Genomic DNA, 16,110 nt, shown 5'->3' on the forward strand with positions numbered 1-16,110 from the left:
CGACTTTGTTCCAGTTTTGAATTTTGGCCCACTACGTATTTGAGTTTGACACCCCTGCTTTATGCAGTCAGTCTGGGAGATTGGTTTGCAACAATCGATCTAACAGATGCTTATTTTCATGTGGCTCTACACCCGAAACACAGGCAGTTTCTGAAGTTTGCATTCAAGTTCATTGAGCCACTATTAAAGGGATCCTCCTTTAATAGTGGCTCAGCCTGTCAAATCCAGAATTAAATTTAAGGTTGGTATATCCAGCCACAAGAGGAAAAATCAGTTTCTGACTCCAGCTTGTCAGCCTGGTGAACCACTTGTCACCTAATGCAAACAGTCTCTCCTCTACACCTCACACATGAAAGAATAAAGTTACATTGAAACCAAGCACACCATTGTTTTTCTTGTGACATTACCAATAAGTTTGATGTGTCACATGGTCCTCTTCCTATTGAAAAAACAAAAGTTGTATCCAAGATTGCCGACTTCTAAATGGCCACCATGGTCACCACCCATCTTGAGGAGTTTGCCCCCTCACATATACTAATGTGTCACAAACAGGACTTTAATATCACCAACCATTCCCGTGTTATTACGGTGTATCCATATAAATGGCCCACCCTGTATAATATAATGTCATCATGTTGCCTAGCAACCACCTAGCAATGGGCTAAAATGACCCTTTTTTTGCATTTATGCACCTACAACACCTTATAAAAGCATCGTATCATTTTCATTTCATAGCCAACAGTATGAAAAGACCAAACAATACGAGCATGTACTGCAATGAATCTCAGACAATGAGAAATGCAAAGTAATGTCATGGTTAGAGCAATGAATGACTTTCTACAGAGAGTAAATAAATTATTAAAGGGATTACTTTTTTTTTGCCTGTCCCGTTTGGCTCTTTTGCCATCAGAATTATTGTCTAAAGGCGAAGAAAGATGCCCAACGGATTTTCTTTACCAAATTGACCATCCCAGCCTTGCCGTAATGGTCCATTTGATTCACCTTTTATTGTTTATTTTATTTTCACTTGCTGAATATGGGACAGACTTGACTGGAGGAAAGAAGGGGAAAAAGAAAGAGGGAAAGAAAGACAGCTGAGAAGAGGGACGGGGGAGAAGGGCAAAAGACAAAACCAACAGAATAAGCAGAGAAAAAAATGCATATATCGATCACCTGGATCACCTGTTGAGAAAGAAAAAAGAAAACAAGCAGAAGAGAACAAGAGTAATAGAATAAACAACATCACAATGATATATGGGAATATGACAGTAAATACTAAATATTAAACATTATTGTGCAGCACGTAAGATCAACAGAACACAGTGTGCTTTGAGGTAGGAGCCAAAAAGGGTGTGGTTTGTGTGTGTGAGCTCCCGTGTGTACACCTGTGAGCATGGACGCGCTTGTTTTTTTAAAAGGTTCCTTCATGTAATGATCTGCTAGAGGGTGTGGGGGGGCCACAGCCCCGTCCTCCAGGGCATGAAGCAGGTATGGAGGAGATCAAAACTCCAGACATCCAGAGGCCCCCAGAACACAAGAGACCAAGGAAGACCAACAGAGGGGCAGCCGCGCCACTGTCCCAGAAAGAGCTGAGGAGAGTCCCAGATGAGGGCTCACTCAGCAGCCGCGGAGCAGAAGCCAGGGGGAGTTGCAGTGACGTGCCCGTGAGCTCCGCCGGCAGCCAGCCGTGCCTGAGTGACCGAGCCCCAGGCCGAGAGGCCGGGGGCACCCCACCTCCGAAGTGGCCCGAGCGAGCCCCAGGCCCCGATAAGCGGCCGCCAAGGAGTGAGCCGGTGTGTACCTGGACGCCCATCCCCGGACACAAAGAACCACCAACACACCGATGTCTGAGGGAGTCCGCCACTGGCAGGGGAAGTGGTGGTAGGGGGAGATAGGCCTCCAAACCTTGGAGGGCCTGAGATGTCCCCAGAGAGGTGGCGCCTGACACCCAACCTGACATATAGACACAGACATACAGGCACACACAGATACAAACATCCATTCCCACCCTCATGCTCTCATATGCACTTACTCCACACTCAACCAACATGGAGACAGACATAGAGAGACACTGTACACACGATCACACTCCCCAAGCGTACTCTACGAACCGGGTCTAGGGATTACTTTCTAAAAGAAAGTAATGATCAGTGTGTAATATATTATCATTCTACTTTTTTTTTTCTCCGGAAACTGAATATTTTTTAGTAATTTAAAAAAGAATCCAATCCGTTATTGATAAGAATAGTCATTGTGTTGTTGCATCTTATATTGCTTACAGAAGCAATCAAGCTTATTGGATATCTCAAATTATGAGTGATGAGCAACAACCTTCTTATGACCTCTTCAGGACACCCTTACTTGGAAAAGGGACAGTTTATAGCAGTGCTACTGTGTAAACAAATGACAGATTGTCAGGTCAGCAGGCAACAATTGGTCCTGGTAACAAGCAGCCCAACAAGCTAAAGGAGAGGGGATGACAATCACGAAGGCCAATCAGCTGAAGAATCCACCGGTATAAAAAAGAGAAAGTTTAAATGCTGACAGACACAAACAAAAATAGCACAGAAAATCATGCACATGGATATTCACAGTTCAGACTGAAGGTTAGAAGAGAAGCATTGTTGACCTATCACGTCTCTATTTTTATTCCACCGCCCCCGAGAAATGCACACCCGCACATGACTTCTTTTTGCCAACTAATCTGTTCAAAGTTTCTACAGCATCATGCTGCGTTTTATTACAGGGCTTTACTCGAAACCCCATTATCAGCAGCAGCTCAAATAGCATCATGTTACCTAACAAATTGTTGCTGTGTGAATGCTTATCAGATGTCACCTGGAAATCTGTCAGACCTCTTTTAATGTGACCCTATCTAAATACACACATGCAAACTCACAAGAATTCCACTTGATCTTTCCAGTCTCTTCCAGCCATTCTACTTGAAGCCGGTTTGGACTAAACCCAGCAGCTGGAAGACTGTGCTCAGCTCCAGCACACCAGCCAGCCAGACTGACTGAGTTTTATTCTGCTGCTCAGAAAGGCATCGGGATCTGAAACCTCACACAGTGTATAAACCGAGGGACTGCAATGACCACACACACCTTTATAAATGTAAATGTGATCCAGGATATACAGTAGATGATTTGTGTGTTCAGCAAAAGGATCAAGTGGGAGAAAATTAGAGGTTAAGTGTATGAATGTGAGTTCAAAGTCAAGAAGGAGAGATATAAAGTTAAAGGGAAAGAATGAGATCATGACTCTGTGTGTGTGTAAGAGAGAAGCAGAGTGAGCAGTATTGGCCACAGTCTGACTTTGACCTACACAGACTGCCAGTGAGAAAGCAGCTGACAGTCTGTCCAGTTGGCATGCGCGCAGTGCTTCGGCAACGTGCAGCCTGCCTCGTACACAGAAACTGTTACCGGGTGCGCCTGTTACTGAGTCAACAGCAGCCACTGGTGGACGAATCCAGACATTCATTCATAAAAAATTATGACTACATAGTCTCGTGATTACATCTAGAAATATGGAAATCTACACTGTGATGAGGTATAGATGAATCAGTTGTCTGCTTTATATCCATTTCAGACATAACACATGAAGCAATTATGCACATATGCACTTCCTGAAGATATTGGCTATAAATGTCTTGGAATACAACGGCACATATATGGAGTCTCCATACAGTCAGCAGGGCATCCTTTGCTATAAATGCCATAAAGGCAGAACAGGGCAGAACAATCTCCACCGGGAATCCAAACTCATGCTATTTTAATGGTTGACTACTTTCAGTCTAAAGGTGGAGGCAGAACAAAGTGTTTTTTTCTGGGGCCTGAACACTGTGCTATGCTTTATGAGGGACACAGAGACCAACACAACCATGTAATGTAAGCCATTGTGACCAGAGCTGGAGGTATCTGGTCTTTGAGTAATGCATGAGCAAGTAAAAGCAGGAGGAACAAGGACGTCAAAGCGGCACCAGAGGCAGGAGTGGGATTGCAACACATGTCTGTTAAGTAATACCTTTCAAGCTTTCCATGATTGCTTAAAATAAAACCTGGGTGTCCAGTCCAGGAAATTTCCACCGACAGGAAATGACGAATGAATGGTCACTGTAACCAAAAACTCTAAACATTAAAACTTGATGTGGACTAGAGCTCTCCCTGGGTTTGAAAAAGATGGTAAGGCAGCAAATTTGCAGACTTTTTTGGTTTCTGCAACAACAACAACAGCTTAATAATCTTTTAATACATTCAGCTGTTATAGTCAGTCAGCTTTAAGAGACTACCTCAACAGCAAATCAGAAAGAAAGCTAAAGACAAGAAAATATGTTTTCCCTCTGCCCCCTTTTTCCCTAATGTGAGTAAAGGATGAATAGTTGTTAGCTGTTTTATATGCACACAATGAAAATCAGACTTTATGGATGAAATTAAGGTTTCAGGTCCATCATATTTTTCTAATTATTCACCTTCTTTTCATAACTCTATCACATTAATGCTGTTCCATTGTGACATTATTCTTTACATGTCTGACGATTAAAAATAAAAAAATAACAGGGGCATGTTTAATATTGTTTAAAATGGCCACAGGAGCCCAAAAAAAGGCATAACACCATGAGGAATAAAGAGGGAACACATAACAATGTGTAGCACCTTTTCTGAATTGGATCGGACGTCAGGAATCAGCCACCAGCCAAGCAGACTGGCAGCATGAGATGGGGTGATGATGTCATCAGGCTAATCTGAGATGCATGACAGCAGTGTTTCTGTCTGTGCACACAAATCGTACTCGCTGTCTCTGCTTCTCTAGAAAACTGCAGGTTTTTGTGTCAGCGCGCAGGCAGGAATGTGTTAGGTAACAGGGCAGACATAAAAGAGCCACAGCGTGATCACTTTCTTTTTCTGTAGCAGCACCTATTGCGTTTTGAGCATGTGGCCCCCTTTGAGACCATATATGTATTCTGACCTATATCCAAACTCCCATCTGCATGCCATTCGTACCGGCGCGGTCGTCAAATACCCCTTCATCTGTATTGGATTTTGGAGGCGCGAGGCAGAGAGTGTGACTAGCAGCGGGACGGAAATGAGCGTGATGGTGAGGGAGAGGGGGAGACCAAGAGAATTGAATCAGGGCTGTTGGTGTTGCGGGGGCACAAAGATGAGAGTGGTAACTGCGTCTCTGCAGCTGTGGCCTACGTGAGCATCGGCAGGAACGCTCTCCTCATCTCAGCCCCCTCCCTCACTCATTCCCTCGTTCTCTTTCTCTCTCTCTCTCTTTCTCTCATCTCTCCCATTCACCCCCTCCTCTGCTCATTTGCACTTTCAAATAGACTTTTGAGAGGCCCCCCCTTCTGCCTATGCCCAAATCCTTCTTGCTCTGTTCTCTCATTCTTTCTATCATCTAACTCCCCTTCTTTCACAGAAAAACTGCAGGGACCTGGACAGTGAGAGATGCCGTGCTCTGCCAGGCAAAGGATATCTGAGATGACTGAATGGGGAAGAACAGAAGACAATGATCCGCTTTCCCACACGGATGCAACAGCACAGACGTACACAAAGCTTGAATTGACCTAAAGGGGAGGTGTGTGTGTGTGTGTGTCACCGTCATTCATTTCAATCCACACGCAGCAGCGTGCATGCCAATGCCCACAGTCACGTGACTTCAGTATCTTGAATCGGTGGGCAAACACTGGCTTTAAGGCCAAGGTCAGAGGTGATACGTGCAAGATTGAGCTGAAAGAGCCAAGTGGGAGGAGGAGAGAAGGGAGGAGCAAAGATGAGGAGACAGAATGAATACAATGAAGGAATTAACGGATGATGTTCACTGGAAGAATCCAAGGACAAAATAAAGTATGAAATAAGTTAATACATTGTAGTACAAGTGTCCAAATTAGAGAAGGTGACGTCAGAGAGGAAAGCATAATCGAGAGAAAAAGGACAAAGCAGAATGGACTGATTGTCCTTGCACTGTTAAGCAGGTGCACTTTTTGGCAGTGGCGAGAAGGCCGAGACAGACTGAAGAGCAGTGCTGACCTCTGCTGGCTGCATATAGGGTTGACTCTGAGTGTATGTTAGCTAAATTATGGGTTTTTCTTTGTATGTTCGGTGCCTTTGTCTGCCAACCAAATCTGTATGTTACATTTCTGTATATAGGTACCAAACTACAAGGGGGTCTTTGAGTGATCATTTATTCATTCAAAGTTAAAAAGACTTCACGTTGCTAACGATAGGCTATATTAGACCATGAGAAATGCAAAGGAGGAAGGCACAAATTTACACATTTAACTAGTTTTGACAGTTTTGTTACTAGTTAATATAGAAATGTATCTTTTCAAAGTTGGTTCACAGTAAAAAGGACATTTTCTCTTTGTCATTTAACAGTAAAGATGTAGTGATGTAATTACTTCACAAATACTTGGCATAGTCTTTTTGTATTTCTAAAATTTAAGCCCAAAGCATCATGCTGGGAGCTTAATTCGACTTACTACAACTGTGTTTAATTTATAAAGTGTAAAAAATACTAAGACGTAACAATGAATTTGTATTTCTTTTACTTGAGACATTTCAGGGTTTAGATTTCTTTATACTGAAAGAAAGAGGAACAATTAAAATATTTTTTTGTTTTGCTTGTTTCTAAGTTAATGGGAAAATGGGTCAATTTTAACTCATTAATGCCCAGTGTATCATATTTAATACTTACAGTTTTTTATGAGGTTTTGAGATTTTAACATCTGTGGGATATTTTTCCCCACTGCAAAATGTTAATGAATTGCACAATAAAGTTAAGCTTCTTTTTTTTTTTTTTTTTAAACGCAAGAGTTAGCAATAGGGAAAAATAAAAAGTCATACATGGAAAGTAAAATTTAATTATTTTTTTTTTTAAACAAATATGTCAGTTGGTTCAATAAACTCTCCATTTTCAAAAAAAATGAATTTTCTGGCAATCACTTCATAGCTCAGGTTTTAAGGGGATATAAAATGATTTTAACAGCCCTGCTTTAGATAACAGTAGAGTGAAAGTACATTCAATACCAAGAACTACTTGATGAAAGGGGTTTTTTTGTATTATAAAAATAAATAAATTTTATAGAAAACAGAACTGGAACTAAACTGACCTTAAGAGATGTCACTTTCTGACAAAGAACTGGGAAGTGAAAGCTAAAAGTGAAAAACATCTTGGTACCTTTGAAAAAGCTTGTAGGAGCTGGCTGGAACCCTATTACTCATATGGATGTATAGTGCAAAAATCAAAGCACTCTGCTGCATATGTTTGTATGTACTATGTAGTTGTAGTATGTAGCGTGTAATCACTGTAAGGAAACCCGAAGAACTGAAATACAGCGTTTTCATTTATTTAGAGAATTTGATGACAAATTGTTTACTTAGGTCACATAAAAACATATAAATCATTAATGAGTTTTTTCTAAAACTTGTTTCCACTTTTGTCTTTCTGAGCTGACAAAGACTAATCTCTATTAAAAAACAAAATCTAAGACAAGTGAAGACCTCTCAGTCACAGTGCCGATCTGGGATCAGTGACTTTGCTTTGGCACATCTCAGATAAAATTTTAAAATCATCATCTCTCTTTACTGTTGAGCACAGAAACTCTTGTGGCCCAGTTACTTTCAAGTGAAGATCCAGCTGGAGATCGCATCAACAAGAGCACATTTGTGCCATATACAGATGTAAAGTGGATGACCCTGAGTTTCAAGCATGTTCTTACTTGGAAGAGGCAATTGTAAAACACAGTTCAGAGCTATGCGCCTGCACCTGTGCTTAGATAGAAACAAATCATTCGATCATCAAGACATTACTACTGAGGTAAAAGACAAAAACTTAAGGATTAGAAAGTGGGGTCTGTGAGTGGTCAGAGGAAAACCCGTGGAATGGCATTTTCCTCACGATCATCATAGACACGACCATGGAGCGTGCCCCCTTGATAGAACTGGCGGAGGTTGAATTTGGCAGGTGCAGAGACGTACCACATCACCACCCCTGTGGGGTTCACGGACACTACAAATTCAGTGGAGTCTTTGAGCGATGCGGTCTCATCTGTGAAGACGTTGAAAACCTACAAAGAAGACGAGAAACAGAAGTGAATTTCTCTAGCAAGTATAAAGACAGACATCTTGCTGATAGAACACTTTTGGTCTCAGTGGGAAACCTTTGGTCAGATGTAGCTAGATTCTCATCATGTGTTACTTAAAGATCTGTTCTAAGTCCATTGTTGTTCTCATTGTATATCCTACCACTAGGCCATATTAGTAGTCATTTTAAATCCATATCCTATCATCTGTATGCAGATGATATTCAGCTGTACCTTTCTTTTAAACCTTATGAATTGGATAAACTATCCATTCTAATGGACTGTCTTAAGGAAATTAATGGTTGGATGGCAAACAATTTTCTGCAGCTTAATACAGACAAGATAGATTGTTTAATTCTGGCTCCAGAGAGCATTAAGCCTCAAATTAGACAATTATTGGGATGTTTCTCATTCACTGTAAAACCTCTGAATCTTTGACCCCCTCTGTGCTTTCTTCACTTAAGAAATATCACTAAACTCAGGACTGTTGTCTCTCAAGGTGAATTGGAGAAGCTTGATGTCTTCGTCTCCTCCCAATTAGCCTGTTGTAATGCCCTTTTTCCTTGTCTGTCAAAGGCTTCTATAAATCGCCGTTAAGCTGTCCAAAATGGTGTGATATTTTCTCATTGCTAAAGAGTCTGCACTGGCTTCCAGTTAATTTCAGATATCAATTTAAAATCTTGACTCGTACTGTCATGGCCTTACGAGGAGAGGCCCCCACTTATATTGTCAAGCTACTTCACGCTAATTCTCCAAACTGGATCCTTAGGTACACTGATAGTGGTCTACTGGGGATTCTACACCTGTCTGAAAACCATAGAGGATTATGCCTTCCAAACCTTAGCGCCAAAGCTATGGATCTCTCTCTCTTTCTCTCTCTGATACAGATACTAATATTTGGTCAAATATGATAGCTATATTTAAAAGTCCAATACTGTCAATATTTGTTTTCTTTGAGATTTCAAAACAAAGAAGTTGCAGAGTGCCCCCTGGTGGAAAAAAAAAAATTCAAAGACAGCAATCCTAACAGGGTTGAAGGGTGTTTCACCCCTCTCGTTTCCTAATTTTCATTCAGTAGCTATTATAATGCTGACACCAATAACTAATACCGGCCAACAATATTGCCCGCTAATAAATGGTTTCGACTCTTCTTCATATTGTACATTAATAATGTTCAGAAAGATTCTACTGAATTTGTAGAGTGGCAGGGAACAGATGTCCAACTGGTGTATTATGGCTGAATTCCAAATCTCTAGGTCAGAGGGAAAGGAACAGCCCAGGGACTATACACAATATACACAGATGAAAGCCATCTCCATATTACACACCTAATATCTTCTACAGACTAGAAACCCATGTGATGAAGCCTGGGGGACACAATTGTTGGGCTGTTGTTAAATCTTGTTAATGTTAATGCATATACACCATACTGTCAAACTTTTGTCAATGTGGTGTATGTAAAGGCCCAGCATTACTACATCTCCTTTACCTTTTAGTGTGACTGCATTTGCAGGATTTTTTTTATCGTGTTCAGCTTAAAGGGATTTTATATAAAACACACCCACAATGTTTTGTTGTTTTAGTCATTCAGTTGATATCCTAAAAGACCTACAACACATATGTTTCCGTAAATCTGTCTCTCTTCCACAGCATGTCTTTATCCTGTTTTCCTTCTCTCACCCCAACCGGTCGCAGCAGATGGCCCCGCCCGTCCCTGAGCCTGGTTCTGCTGGAGTTTTCTTCCTGTTAAAAGGGAGTTTTCCTTCCCACTGTCGCCAAACTGCTGCTCATAGGGGGTCATATGATTGTTGGGTTTTTCTCTGTATCTATTATTGTGCGATCTACTGTACAATATAATGCGCCTTGAGGCGACTTTTGTTGTGATTTGGCGCTATATAAATAAAATTGAATTGAATACCAACACCAGTTAAGCTCGCACAACTGCCCTGACCTGCTGCAGCAGTTTCAGCACTAGCATGAGTGACTATGCAAATTTTCTGTGCTTGCTTAGTGCGAAATAAGAACTGGAGCCAGCAGTTGTATCACATCCAACTTGCCATCCTGACAGCTCCCTTTTGGTGTTCTCTTCCAGTATGACTCATTGAACCAGTGCCTGAGTTCCAGTGCTCCAACCATAATAACGACACCTGCTTTAAACAAGAAGCATGACTGTCACCCAGGGCAGCTCTGATTTAATGTCAGCCTGCCCCCGTGATCTGGCCTTGTGTATGACGAGCTGGACTTGCAGTTGATACTTTGTTGTTGTGTAACTTGTTTTTTTGGTTGTCGTTTGAGACACTCGCCACACCCTGGAGACTGGGTCAGGTGTTAGCTTCCACATTTCACACCACCCCAACTGATCACAGATTAGGAGTTGATCTACTTGGATGATTTTGGTAGGTTAGTGCACATGATTTAATTTTATTCACGTAATCCTAATAAAAGACTGAGTCATGTACCGTGCTATAATGCTATAATATTTGAATAGATTTCAATCTTTTGTTTGTTTGTTTCTTGAAATTTTTTCCCCCGTTTGTTTTCTGTAGTGCTGTTTTACGTTGGTAACCTCAAACTTCAAAAACAGGGAAGTCTGAGTTAACCTTGCTTGCCAAAATTAACCCTCTCACCCCGAGTGAACCAGGTCGAAACACGATACACATCCCTCCTAAGTCTATAAACACATACCTTGTAGCTGCCTGCAGTGTAGTTGAGTTTGCTGAGGGAAGTTGTGTAGCGATAGGGCATGTCTGTACGACGGCTGAAGAACAATAAAGCGCTGGCATTTTTTGACAGGGGGCGCCAGAACACTTCAATGCCACTTTTCTCCTGAGAGAAAGAAAAAATGTGAACAATGAAACAAAAAAACATTGCACAAAAGTCCACAAAAAGAGTCATTTAAAAAAGAAATGTATCTACTAAATTGTGCTTCACCTTCACAATGCGTCTTCCCTGGATACCCAGGGCATCCTGGTTGATGCTGATGGCCATTTTGTTCCGCAGGATGCTCTGGGCACCGCTGGAGATGGTACGGAGGTCATTAGACATGAAAAGAGGAGCCGCCATGATCGACCAGAGAGCCATCTGAGAACGAGACTGTTCCATGCTGAGGCCAAAGTCGCCAATAATCAGCTGTGAAGATTAAAAATTTTCACACCAAAGAATTAAATTGGAGGCTGTAGTCTGTAGTACATGTAATCTATCTTTCAGTATGGAGGTGTAGCTGAATGATTTGTGCACAACAAATATATATGTAGAGCACTGAAGAGGCTTAAACAAATCGTAGAGTAAGCAGAGACAGATTCTGTGGTTTGTTTTAAACAACTTCTGAAAACCCGTTTTTGTAGATGAGCTTTTGGTTTGAAATGAATCTCTGATCATATGTTAAATTTTGTGTTTGTTCATGTGTCTGTAAGTTTAAACATGTATTTGTGGCTTTTCTATTGCTTATGCTATTCCCTAAAGCACTTCACATTTGGGGAAGATATTACAAATTTCAATTGAACAAACCATATCAGGGTCGTTCCACCTTCCAGGACCTGCTGCAGATGTCAGGGCGTCCTGATTTTCAAAGAACCAGTCAACAATGTTCAGTACACTGTCCCAAGAGTCCTGGATGTCACCATAGTTACGCCACAGGTTGCAGATCTCACCCAGCTGAGTGTAATTTACCTAAAAACACGCATCAGTTTCATATAGTGAAGAAGCAAATACTAAGTATTAGAACAGGATTCGAACAAAACATCAAAAAGTATTTTGGATTTTAATCGTACCTTAGGTGGCAGCCCACCCTGGTAGGCAGGCCAGCTGCAGGAATAGCCAATGGGACGCCCTGTAGCATTTAAAGCCTTTGACATGAGAGGGTAACCTGTTCAAAACAGTGAACAGGAGATCTCAAATGAGGTCCAATCAGCAATATCTTATTATCCACACAGAAAAGGTTCAGTCTTGTGTTTTTACCCAGCTCTTGCTCCGTGGCATTAGAGTAACAGCCGTCATATTTAAACATATCCACCTCCCAGTCTGCAAATGTTTGAGCATCTAATTCGATCTTGTCCAGCGGGGTGCCAGGGTAGCCCCCACATGTGAGTTTGCCCATGTCCCCATAGATGCCCAGCTTTAGGCCTCTGTTATGCAAGTAGTGTGCCAGCTTTTTGATTCCTCCTGGAAACCTGAAAGAGTAATATCAAACACACACATTTTAAAAAAGCCTTCAGCTTTCATTTTGTAACCACAGCATGATTTTTTTTTAATCCTGTAACCCAATTTCCTTTTGCACTTTCCAGGGAAGTGAAAATTCATATTTGTGCTGACACTAAAACATACCTGCTATCAATCTCCTGAGTACTGTGTTTTGCTTTTCACATGATTGTATGACTGTCACACTACTTCACTGGCTGTAGGCCAATAACAGATATATGTTTACAATGGTCTTTGTGCTCACGCAGCAAATACTGCACCTCTTAGGATCAGGCTGCAGCCGTCCCTGATCGTCTCTTTGTTTGGAAGACCAGCAGTCATCTATGTTCACGTAGACATAGCCGAGTTCCTTCCAGCCATCCTCTGCAAGTCTGTCTGCCATGTCCATGAACAGATTTTCACTGGAAGAAGGACAAAGATGTTTCATAATTGTCTCAATCGCATTCCTATTTACACTGATACTGCATTTGAAGATAAGAGTGTAAAGAGTGTAAAGAGCACTACCATATCTATTAGATATTCTGTTCAAACCGACTGCTTCTACTGGCTTTTGTTATATCCTGTTATTATATCGCTATAAAACTGAGACTAGACCATTATAGTTATAATACCTAAATACCTTTTAAGTTTTCAATACAATCAAGCCTGGTGGTACACATTCAAAATTTTGGCTTACCTGATGCAGTTCTTTGGGTCGTTTTCACAGTCAATATCACATCGGTATCGTTCCCATGCCAACCACCCCATGGGAGGGGTCTTCATCAGTCCATTGTCAAGGGCCAAAGTGGTCCCAGTGAGCGCAAAGGCAAAAAAGAGAACTGCAACATGCATTTCTGCAAATACAAAATTACAAGCTGAATCAGATGTTAGTGCAGTGTGTCAAAGATGAGCCAGAAGAGTACGTCCAGAAGACTAAAGGGCAAATACAGGTTCATGATTGCAGCACCTGACGAAAAATCACCTGACATGGGTATGAACGCAAAACAACCTGCGCGGTGACTTACCAGTGAAATAGACTGATCGTGTCAGATGACCAAATAAAAATCACATGCTTATATAAACGATGTTCTGCTAAATAAAAGTTAGAATATAAAAGCTGTTCGCAACATGATCGTCATTTGGTTCTTGTAAATACGCAACACTCGATCTCAAGCGAGTTTTTTGTATTATAAACACCAACTTGACGGTAGCTTATTACGTATAACTAATCTGGCATAGACAACAATTATTCTAGCAATTTAAAACGCAGGGAATCTAATACACGTTTAAATGATTTAAACGAAGGGATTTGCTGAATAAATGTATGAAATGAAAAGCTGAACTCACTGAAGTCCGATCACGGCTCTTGGAAACTGAAAGCTAGACAGAGCAAATAAGACCAAGAGCTCAGCCTCCTGCAGTCCGATTCTGTGCTCTGGTCTCTGGTCTCTCCCTCACTTCTTTAAATAAATACTGTGATAAAAGAAAATCCGCTCGGTCCTACTGTGGGGGAATATACAAAAAAGTACACATGACAAGGAAGTGGGGGTCACGTGACAAAGGAACCCTATCAGCTGACCACAAACCAGGAAGCGAGACAAAAAGCGCCGGGGAGACCGTTGATTACAGTGGTTCCCAAACTTTTTTGCTAGGCTCCCCTTTGTTTTACAAGGAAAATGTTGCCCCCCCCCCGCGCGCACGCACGCACGCACAAACACATCCTCCAACCACACACACCTGTATTTTGCTCCATTGCGGTTTATTTCACACCTCAAACATTTAGTAAACAATTAGGCAAATACAAGTAATCTGCAATAAATTACAGGTAGTAAGAAAGTAAACTACTAACTCTTTTATGCTACGTCCACACCTACGTGTTTCGAATCACCGAAAACGGAGATTTTATAAAAGTCCTTTTTGCGTTTACATGTGGAAGAGGAATACAGAGTTCGTCACGCAATGTCAAAGGTATGTGCCTTTTTTCACGTCAGACTGTGCGCCACCTTATTGTTTACATGAGATGAATTGCAGAATGGCAGATAGAGACAAAATACTGTTAATCTGACTATCTTCAGTTTTTACACGCTTACATACACACGCAGTTACTGTCCCTCCATTTATAAAGGCAGAGGCATCACGGTGTGATTATTTTACGTGTAGTTGTTTTTTTCTGTGTAAAAATATTCAACATTGCTGTCAATACATTTTTCAAAAAAATGCCTCTCTGTGCAAAATGGGTTTAAAAACATAAACAGCTGTGGGATACTGTTTGTCTTGATTTGAACCGAGGGAACAAATCGTAGCAGGATCAGCCTGATATTATTTGTATCCCACTGTAACTTTACTTTGTACAGAGCTAACATCCCCAAAATGTCAGGTGTAGTTAGTCATTACAACAAGTGTTTGTGAACTAAAAATCTATTATGTGGGATACTGTTTGTCCATGATTTGAAGAGCCCAGCCCGCTCCCAACACAGGGAAAACCAATTATGCAGGAGAGACCTACCTTGGCACTTGTGCAGGTGAAACCAAAGGGAAGATATGCTTCACCATATTTTCTAGTCTTTGGCTTAGAATGAAGTTGGTTTGGAAACATATTCAGCTATGCTTCATCTCCTGCTCTGCGTTTGTGTGGGCGCCCTGTGTTAGCAGTGTCCAAGCATTTGGGGTTTTTTTTTTCCACTTTTCATACCGGACCCCACACTTTGGGAAGCTCTGGATTACGTTTATTTACCTCAGTTCTGTAGCTGATCTAAAAAAAAAACTAAAAAAAAAAACACCTATTCCAGTTTCGAACTGTTTATGTTTAATGAGGTGATGTTAAATGTGATCAAATCATTCATACATTATGTTTCATAAAAAGCTATAGATTGTAGTAGCCTTCACCTCTCATTTGGCGTTACAATCCTGGTGATGTCTTTGGGTGATGAACAAAATAACTACTGCTTCTTCCTTACAGCAAAAGTGTAAACATATCCACATCCAGCAGGAGGAGCACTTGGAATACAAAATTTGGAACCACAAAACCTGGATTTAGTTGCTTCAAAAGTTGCTAAAAATTCATAGATGATAAATGCTATAAGATAAAGTCTTGTGACTCTCACTTTGGTGAAAATGCATTCAATACCAAGAACTAAAAAAAAAAAAGACCAAGAACTACAAGTATTATATAAATAAATAAATAAATTTTATAGAAAACAGAACTGGAACTAAACTGACCTTAAGATAAGTCACTCTGGGACAAAGAACTGGCAAGTGAAAGCTAAAAGTGAAAAACATCTTAATCACTGAAAGGAAACCTGAAGAACTGAAATACAGCATTTTCATTTATTTAGAGAATTTGATGATAAATTGTTTACTTAGGTCACATAAAAACATATAAATCATTAATGAGTTTTTTCTAAAACTTTTTTTCCACATTTGTCTTTCTGAGCTGACAAAGACTGATCTCTATTTAAGAAAAAAAATCTTAAGGCTACGTCCACACGTACACGGGTGCAGTGTTTAAATGCTTACATATACACACACACAGTTACTGTCCCTCCACACATACAACTTGGTTCTGCTTCTATGCCCCAGCTTTGTTTACTATTTCCCACCCAGGCTTCTAGACTTCTGATTGGCCAACATTTCTACACGGTTAAGAATATATCGCCAACTGTTGCTTTGGCATGTTCCTAGCAGCGTTTTCCTTCATTTCTGTGTTTACGTGTGGACGGGATTATTTTTTTAAAAGGAAAACGGAAAATCTCTGTTTTCAAAAATACCCGTGTACGTGTGGACGTAGCCTAAGACAAGTGAAGACCTCCCGATCTGGGATCAGTGACTTTGCTTTGGCACATCTCAGA

General features: G+C 40.9%; 2 protein-coding genes and 1 long non-coding RNA gene across 3 annotated transcripts in view; 1 reads left to right on the top strand and 2 right to left on the bottom strand.

Moving 5' to 3' along the window:
- Nucleotides 1–7,330: 7,330 nt before the first annotated feature.
- LOC101471811 (alpha-N-acetylgalactosaminidase) lies at nt 7,331–13,812 on the bottom strand. Its single transcript, XM_004541979.5, has 9 exons — nt 13,610–13,812; nt 12,960–13,116; nt 12,544–12,684; nt 12,044–12,255; nt 11,857–11,951; nt 11,594–11,755; nt 11,018–11,215; nt 10,772–10,912; nt 7,331–8,071 (listed from the first exon to the last, which is right to left on the bottom strand). The coding sequence occupies exons 2-9, from the start codon at nt 13,112–13,114 to the stop codon at nt 7,868–7,870; spliced, it is 1,308 nt and encodes a 435-aa protein (XP_004542036.2). The 5' UTR covers nt 13,115–13,116; nt 13,610–13,812; the 3' UTR covers nt 7,331–7,867.
- A 24-nt stretch (nt 13,813–13,836) lies between these two features.
- LOC143412585 (uncharacterized) overlaps nt 13,837–16,110 on the top strand; it is a 4,849-nt gene continuing 2,575 nt past the window's right edge. The window contains exon 1 of the long non-coding RNA XR_013093104.1: nt 13,837–14,230. This is a non-coding gene — a long non-coding RNA (uncharacterized LOC143412585). The remainder of the gene's footprint in view (nt 14,231–16,110) is intronic.
- The window catches only part of LOC105940732 (alpha-N-acetylgalactosaminidase), a 9,877-nt gene continuing 9,334 nt past the window's right edge, over nt 15,568–16,110 (bottom strand). The window contains exon 9 of the mRNA XM_024805268.2: nt 15,568–16,110. This exon is cut by the window's right edge and continues 511 nt beyond it. The gene's annotated coding sequence lies outside the window, so the exon portion shown is untranslated.

This window comes from Maylandia zebra, linkage group LG15 (genome assembly GCF_041146795.1).
Source record: "Maylandia zebra isolate NMK-2024a linkage group LG15, Mzebra_GT3a, whole genome shotgun sequence".
In the NCBI taxonomy this organism is placed as follows: domain Eukaryota; kingdom Metazoa; phylum Chordata; class Actinopteri; order Cichliformes; family Cichlidae; genus Maylandia; species Maylandia zebra.